Below are 8573 nucleotides of genomic sequence, written 5' to 3'. Positions count from 1 at the left end.
GTTTTGTAATGGAAATAAAAATATGCAACTGAAGAGACAATCTAACTAGCTTTGTTTCTTTAATAAGTCATTCCACTATGATTGTTTAAAATAACCCTAGTAATATATGGATAACTTAATGAAAATTTATTAAAAAGCACCATGTTTTAGTAATTAAAAATTTTAAATAATTAAAAAATATATCACAACGGTTAGATTAAATAAAATAACCATAAGGATATCACTTTCGCTTTTAAAATTAAAATGAAAGACACAACTAAAATTCTAAATAAATCACAAATTAGCAGACGTTGAGAATTAAACTCATAAAATGTATAGGATAACCATTGTTTTAAATAACCGTAACCGTAATAATAAGTGAAGAATGTTTAAATAAAAAATATATATAGGTGTCTGAAATTAGAAATATCACCACACGTTGTTGTATGTACTTTTTGTGTCTCATTATTCATTAAGTTACCATTTTATATTCAAGCTTTGTTTTTATGTTTGTTTTGGCACTAATACAACACTTCCATTTGGAATAGGCTCACTTTCGTTTTTCATTCGTAGTACTTTTGTTGTTTGTTGTAACATTACTGAATTATTTGGTTATGATGTGCTACTATATGGTGTTGGCAAATTTGGGAATTAATAAAAAATTCACCATGTACATATGAGGTTTGTTCTCTAGTGATAGGAGATCAATTTTTAGTTGTTTTAATTAATAAATCTTACTTGAAATAACAAAAAAATAATTGAATATGATGATAATACACTTTATTGGAGAAATTGTGGAACATGCTTCAAGGATTGAATTCATTTGTTTCTCGAATGTGTTCATGCATATGTTGAAGATGTTGGAGCTCATGTTAATGTTCCTTGATTTGCTTACCTTTGAAGCTGCAACAAGTATTCATGGAATATGGATATAATTGTCATCTAATAACTAGAAGAGGGGAAATATAGATAAAATGAAATCTTATAGGAAGGAGAATATTCTTAAAGAAAAATAGAAAGAAAGAAAGAAAAAAAGTGTGATAGAAATAACAAATCCATGTTAAAAATATACACAGCTTAACTATACTGATACACCTTCATTATGGACCAAAACAAAAAAACAAAAACCTTAAATATTTATATGTGATATTTAATAATGTACACAACCAAAACATTAATCAAATCAAAAAATACAATATAATGTCAGTCACTGGCAATCGGTGATTCAGTTTGTGATTCAGGTTGTGATTCAGGTTCACATTCATGCTGATACGACGTCGTTGCACCACCTGATACCAACTGAGGCTTAAGCTTAACATCCCACAATTCATTAAACGCCGCCGCATCACTTCCTCTCCTCCTCACCTCAACCATCGCCACCTCCGCCGTCAACCGGTAAACCTCAATCTCAATTCCGAAATTACCATTCAACCCTTCCAACTCAACCCCACATTCCTTCTTCCACCTCACCCCCATTCCCTCCGCCGCTCCAACTTCCTCCACCACCTCAATTATCCTCTCCGGCGACTCCCTTAAAACAAACCTCTCCGCCCCATCAAACTCCCCAAACAACCCGGATAAATCCAAACCCGAAGAAAGCGATATGATATCAAAAGCGTTCAAATTCATCACCTCCGACCCATCACCCTTACACCCGATTCCAACTCCATGCCCGTGATCAGACCCATAATCTTCCTCATGAAACCTTATCTCCTTATACCCTTTTCTAAACCACGGATCCCGGGTCATTTCCTCCACGGTGATCCGGGTTTCCGGGTTCGTATCAAGCAACTTCGACAAAAACCGCCGCAGATCCGGCGACATCCACCGCGGACACCGGAATTCACCTTTATAGATTTTCCGATACATAACCATTAAATTCTGATCGTTAAACGGAAGATACCCAGCAGCAAGAACAAACAAAACAACCCCACACGACCAAACATCAACCTTAGCTCCATCGTATCCTCGCTTAGCGAGAATCTCCGGTGCCACGTAAGCAGGGGTCCCACAAAGCGTATGAAGCAACCCATCGGGTCGGATCTGATCCGTAACCGCACTTAACCCGAAATCCGAAACCTTTAATTTCCCATTCTCGTCTAATAATAGATTCTCCGGTTTAAGATCACGATGAAAAACTCCACGCGAGTGACAATATCCAACGGCGGAGATTAACTGATGAAAATACCGACGGCTGAGATCCTCACTGAATCTCCCCTTTGAGATCTTCGCGAAAAGCTCGCCACCGCGAACGAAATCCATGATGAAGTAGATTTTCGTTTTCGTCGCTAAAACTTCGTGGAGACGAACAATGTGAGGGTGATGAAGACGACTCATGATGGTGATTTCGCGTTTCACGTTTCCGGTGAGACCGGTACCGGAGAGTTTCTTCTTGTTGATTATCTTGACGGCTACGCCATGTCCCGTTTGAATATTGCGCGCGTAGTGAACTTTGGCGAACGCGCCGCAACCCACGACTCTTCCCAATTCGTATTTTCCAAAAAGGGCGGTAACTTCCGGCGCGTGTTCGATCTCCGGCATTGTTATGGTTACCAGAGACCGAACCCTAATAATGGCAACGAAAATGAAGCAAATGGAAAATGAAAATTGAAGCTGGAATTGGTGAATATAAGGTTTGAGATGAAACGGGTAGCTCGCAAAATTCTGTTTTTATTTTGTTATGGGTTTGATATGGATAGATTTTTGTTTTTGGGTAGAGAAAAAAAAGAGAGTTTTTTGAGTTTTTTTTTTTCTTTTCTTTTTCTGGTTAGGTTGCGGCAGGTTCGGAGTGATGGAGAGAGAAGGAGAGGAATGGGAGGTGGTGTGGGACACACGTGTAGGTCGTGAAAATTGGTCAAGTTCATAGATTTGGCCACGTGTATATGCCTTGTGAAGAAAATTTGAAAAGGGTATATGGTATGCTTTATTAATTTGGATTTTGTGGTTATATTTGGTTGAATGGAAGGAAGGTTCCTTTGTGAAAGAATGGCATAAATTAAGATTGTACTATTTTTTGTTTTGTTTTGTTTAGACTTGTGTGTTTGAAATTGCGAGGAATGATAATGACCTAGATGACGAAGAGGTTTCATCAAAGTATACAACATTGTCAACTACTTCTTTTATTATAAGCAACATTGTCAACTACTAATTTTACACTCATTTAAAAATATTTGAATGAGTTAAAAGATATGAATAATTTAGGCAAATCTTAGATGGGTGCTGGTTGCTAATAAAATAGTTGATGAGGCTAGGCAGAAGAAAAGGAAAGTTATCTTTTTTTTTAAAGTGAATTTCGAAAAAAAAAAATTTAGTAGATTAGAGTTTTCTTTTGTTTGTGATAGAAAAAAAAATGGGATTTCAATGGAGAAATTGGATTTTAGAATGTTTAAAATCATCTTTAATTTTTGTGTTTTTAAACGGAAGCCCGACTAAGAAATTTAAGATGAATCGATGTTTATGTTAAGTAGACCCTCTTTATCCATTCCTTTTATTAATTGTAATGGAATGATTTAATATGTTGATGAAGAAAGCGGTGGATTCGGGAAAATTGCTGGATTCAAATTTGAGAGAGGCAAGTGTCGATTTATGTATCTGCAATAATGCAGACGACACCATGATCATTTGTGAGAAAAGTTGGACTAATTTTCGCAGTATTAAAGCAATTGTGCTCCTCTTCGAAGCAATGTCCGGATTAAAAGTAAATTTTCACAAGAGCTTGATTGTTGGATTAAATGTTCCCCAATTCTGGATTGCCGAGGCTACAAGTGTAGAGTTGGTTCTTTACCCCTAAACTTGTAAGTTCTCTAGTTTTATGATTGACATTAATTTTAGTAAAACAAATAAAGCAGGTTTAGTTGATAGGTTGAATTAACTTGTTGACAAGAATAGATTGAGCAAGAAGTCCTATCTCATGTTAAGACATGTTGTGTTGAGATGTCTCAATATCTGGAATGAAATGTCGTATGAGATATCATATATAACAGCATACGATATCGTGCCTGAACTGAAGTGGATAAGTTAAATCTGTTATAATTTAACAATCACAGATATATTTAGAGATATGATGCAATCATATAAGGAGTTATATGTTTAAAAGGTCAGAAGAATAAATCAAAATATTTGAAGAATATACAGCTTTATATAGTTTCTAAATAAGGAGAAGTTACTGTTGTTTTGTAACAGCAAATTAGCTGTAACTGAAGGTCCAAATCCAGTTGGAAATTAGATATAAAAAGAAGGGTTTGTAACCTAGTTTGATACGGCTCAAGATGTAGAAGTCTAAGGCTTGTCTAGATGAATCTCCCGGGCTGTGGGAAGATCACCATTTGATTCTCGAAGCTGTGAAGCAAGAGAAGTAGTGTCTGTTAGAACAAGATTTGTTCTGATCAATATTCTTAGTTTTGATGATAACAATGTATATGAATTTTGTATGAGATAATGTGGTACTCTAATACTATGCAATTTCCATTTCAGGAATTATATAAAGAGTATGCACAAAATCAGCGCAAGAAGCACTAACTCAGAAGGTTCAGCATGCAACATCAGAACATGGTCTGGCAAGACATCAGAAGATGGTCAAGCAGAATCAGAACATGGTCTATGGAAGCATCAGAAGGACTTGAGATCAGAAGCAGAAGCACTGAAGTTCTCATGGTATCACGCTCAGAAGCACTTCAAGGTCAGAAGACATGAAGATGCTTTGCACCAAGCTGTTTGACTCTGATGATATTCAAACGTTGTTCACACAAACATCAGATCAGAAGTAAGTACTAGCTGGCAGGCTACGCTGACTGACAAAAGGAACGTTGAAAGCTATTAAAGGCAACGTCAGTAGACACAGCGAAAGCAAGGCTCGAGGTAGTTGACAAAAGAGTGAAACATTAAATGCAATGCTGTACGGAATACGCAAAGCATTAAATGCTCCCAACGGTCATCTTCTCAAACGCCTATAAATATGAAGTTCTGATGAGAAGCTATGTTACGAATCACGAACTCTGAACCAACTTGCTGAAACGCTGTTCAAATCAAAAGCTCTCAAACTTCATCAAACTCACTATATTGCTGTTGTAATACTTTAGTGAGATTAAGCTTAAACTTAAGAGAAAATCACAGTTGTGATAATAGCTTTATTAGAAGCATTGTAACTCTTAGAATTTGTTTACATTAAGTTGTAAGGACTAGAGTGATCAGGTTGTTGATCAGTATACTCTAGAAAGTCTTAGAGGGTATCTAAGCAGATTGTTCCTAGAGTGATCAGGTTGTGATCAGTATACTCTAGAAGACTAAGAAGTTGTCTAAGTGGAAAACCATTGTAATCTCGTGTGATTAGTGGATTAAATCCTCAGGTGAGGTAAATCACTCCAAGGGGGTGGACTGGAGTAGTTTAGTTAACAACGAACCAGAATAAAAATCATTGTGCAAACTGTTTTTATATTACATGTTTTAAAGCTACACTTATTCAAACCCCCTATCTAAGTGTTTTTCTATCCTTCAATTGGCATCAGAGCGCCGGTTCTAAGGTGCAAGCACTTAACCGTGTTTAGAAAAGATTCAGGAAGAGAAAAACGCTTCAGTACAAGATGTCTGGTGAAATTCCAACAAATACATCTACATCTGGCTCAGCTGAGCAATACAATGGAAATGGTAACAATGGTTATACTAGACCACCAGTATTTGATGGTGAAAACTTTGAATACTTGAAAGATAAACTTGAAAGTTACTTCCTTGGTCTAGATGTTGACTTATGGGATCTTCTGATGGATGGTTACAAACATCCAGTGAAAGCTACTGGCGTAAGGCTTACAAGACAAGAAATGAATGATGATCAAAAGAAGCTTTTCAAAAATCATCATAAATGTAGGACTGTTTTGCTGAATGCTATATCTCATGTTGAGTATGAGAAGATATCTAATAGGGAAACTGCCTATGATATATATGAGTCATTGAAAATGACCCATGAAGGAAATGCTCAAGTCAAGGAGACCAAAACTCTTGCCCTAATCCAGAAATATGAAGCCTTCAAGATGGAGGATGATGAAAATATTGAGAAGATGTTTTCAAGATTTCAAACGCTAACTGCTGGATTAAGAGTTCTGGACAAAGGCTACACCAAGGCTGATCATGTAAAGAAGATCATCAGAAGCTTTCCCAGAAGATGGGGTCCAATGGTGACTGCATTCAAGATAGCAAAGAATCTGAATGAAGTCTCTTTGGAAGAGCTAATCAGTGCCTTAAGAAGCCATGAGATAGAGCTGGATGCAAATGAGCCTCAGAAGAAAGGTAAGTCTATTGCATTAAAATCTAATTATAAAAAATGCACTAACGCTTTTCAGGCTGAAGAAGTAGATTCTGAAGAATCAGAATCAGAAGATGAAGATGAATTGTCCATGATCTCCAGAAGGGTAAACCATCTCTGGAAGAGCAAGCAAATGAAGTTCAAGAGCTTCAGAAGTTCAAAGAAGCCTGAAAGAGGAGAATCTTCTGGAGGCAGAAGATCTGACAAGAAGAAGGTCATATGCTATGAGTGCAATGAGCCTGGACACTTCAAGAATGAATGTCCAAAACTTCAGAAGGAGAATCCCAAGAAGAAGTTTCATAAGAAGAAAGGTCTTATGGCGACATGGGATGATTCTGAATTAGAATCAGAATCAGACTCTGAAGGAGAGCAAGCAAATCTTGCACTAATGGACACAGTGGATGATGGATCAGAATCTACATCAGAATCAGATTTTGAAGAGGTATTTTCTGAACTATCTAGAGAAGAGTTAGTTTCCAGTTTAACTGAACTTCTGGAACTCAAGGCTCATCTTAGTATCAAATACAAAAAGCTGAAAAAGCAATTTGAATTTGAAACTAAGAAGCTGGAAGTGGAAAATTCTGAACTGAAGGAAAAAGTTTTAAAATTATCCAAAGATATTGGATCTCCTTCTGAATCAGAAAAATCCATTCCTAGTCTCAATCATATTCTGAAAGAATATGACTCGAGCTTCAGAAAGTTCCTATCTAGAAGTATTGGCAGGAGTCATCTTGCTTCTATGATATATGGTGTTTCTGGAAACAAAAGGTTTGGTTTTGGCTATGAGGGTGATACCTCACACAAATTTGAACCTGTTAATGATTTGAAAATCACATACAAGCCATTGTATGATCAGTTCAAATATGGACACTCACATGATATTAGGCTCACTTCACATGCCAAAAGCTTTAACACTGCACACACCAAAAAGCAAGTGACACAACCTAAAAAACATCATGCTGCCAAACCTAAAGAATATCATGTTGTTCCTCCTATTACTTATAATGCTAAACCCAAGTTCAATCAGAACTTGAGGAAAACTAAAAGAAAGGACCCAAGAAATTTTGGGTACCTAAGGAGAAGATAATTTCTGTTGCAGATATCCTTAGCAGCAAAGAAGACAAAGCACAAAATGTCATCGTACCTGGACTCTGGGTGCTCGCGACACATGACGGGAAGAAGGTCTATGTTCTAAGACCTGGTGCTTAAGTCTGGTGGAGAAGTCAATTTTGGAGGAGATCAGAAGGGCAAAATTATTGGCTCTGGAACCATAAGTATTGGTAACTCTCCTTCCATAACTAATGTACTTCTTGTAGAAGGATTAGCGCATAACTTATTGTCCATAAGTCAATTAAGTGACAATGGTTATGACATAATCTTCAATCAAAAGTCTTGCAAGGCTGTAAGTCAGAAGGATGGCTCAATCCTATTTACAGGCAAGAGAAAGAACAACATTTATAAGATTGATCTTTCAGATCTTGAGAAGCAGAAGGTGACTTGCCTTATGTCTGTTTCTGAAGAGCAATGGGTCTGGCACAGAAGATTAGGACATGCTAGTTTGAGAAAGATTTCTCAGATTAACAAACTAAATCTGGTCAGAGGACTCCCAAATATGAAATGCAAATCAGATGCTCTTTGTGAAGCATGTCAGAAGGGCAAGTTCTCCAGACCTGTATTCAAATCTAAGAATGTTGTCTCTTCCTCAAGGCCGTTAGAACTTCTGCACATTGATCTGTTTGGACCAGTCAAAACAGCATCTGTCAGAGGGAAGAAATATGGATTAGTCATCGTAGATGATTATAGCCGCTGGACATGGGTAAAGTTCTTAAAACACAAGGATGAGTCTCATTCAGTGTTCTTTGAATTCTGCACTCAGATTCAATCTAAGAAGGAGTGCAAAATCATAAAGGTCAGAAGTGATCATGGTGGTGAATTTGAGAACAAATTCTTTGAGGAGTTCTTCAAAGAAAATGGTATTGCCCATGATTTCTCTTGCCCTAGAACTCCACAAAAAAATGGAGTTGTAGAGCGAAAGAATAGAACTCTACAAGAAATGGCCAGAACCATAATCAATGAAACCAATATGGCTAAGCACTTATGGGCAGAAGCAATAAACACTATATGTTATATTCAGAATAGAATCTCTATAAGACCTATTCTAAATAAGACTCCTTATGAATTGTGGAAGAACAAAAAGCCCAACATTTCATATTTTCATCCTTTTGGATGTGTTTGTTTCATTCTGAATACTAAAGATCATCTTGGTAAGTTTGATTCTAAGGCGCAAAAATGTTTCCTT

At 36.8% G+C, this 8573-nt stretch overlaps 1 protein-coding gene across 1 annotated transcript; it reads right to left on the bottom strand.

Annotated features, from left to right (window-relative positions):
- Window positions 1–1017: 1017 nt before the first annotated feature.
- On the bottom strand, window positions 1018–2778 carry LOC131662188 (CBL-interacting serine/threonine-protein kinase 11-like). The gene has a single exon (XM_058931900.1). The coding sequence runs from the start codon at window positions 2518–2520 to the stop codon at window positions 1183–1185; it is 1338 nt and encodes a 445-aa protein (XP_058787883.1). The 5' UTR covers window positions 2521–2778; the 3' UTR covers window positions 1018–1182.
- Between the last annotated feature and the right edge of the window lie 5795 nt (window positions 2779–8573).

The sequence above is a fragment of the Vicia villosa genome, linkage group LG3, assembly GCF_029867415.1.
Source record: "Vicia villosa cultivar HV-30 ecotype Madison, WI linkage group LG3, Vvil1.0, whole genome shotgun sequence".
In the NCBI taxonomy this organism is placed as follows: Eukaryota; Viridiplantae; Streptophyta; class Magnoliopsida; order Fabales; family Fabaceae; genus Vicia; species Vicia villosa.
Note: the sequence above shows the minus strand (reverse complement) of the source record. Positions and strands in the feature narration are given on the sequence as shown.

Excerpts from the sequence above, each read along its gene's own strand:
- LOC131662188 (XM_058931900.1), bottom strand. The coding sequence starts at position 2,520 with ATGCCGGAGATCGAACACGCGCCGGAAGTTACCGCCCTTTTTGGAAAA.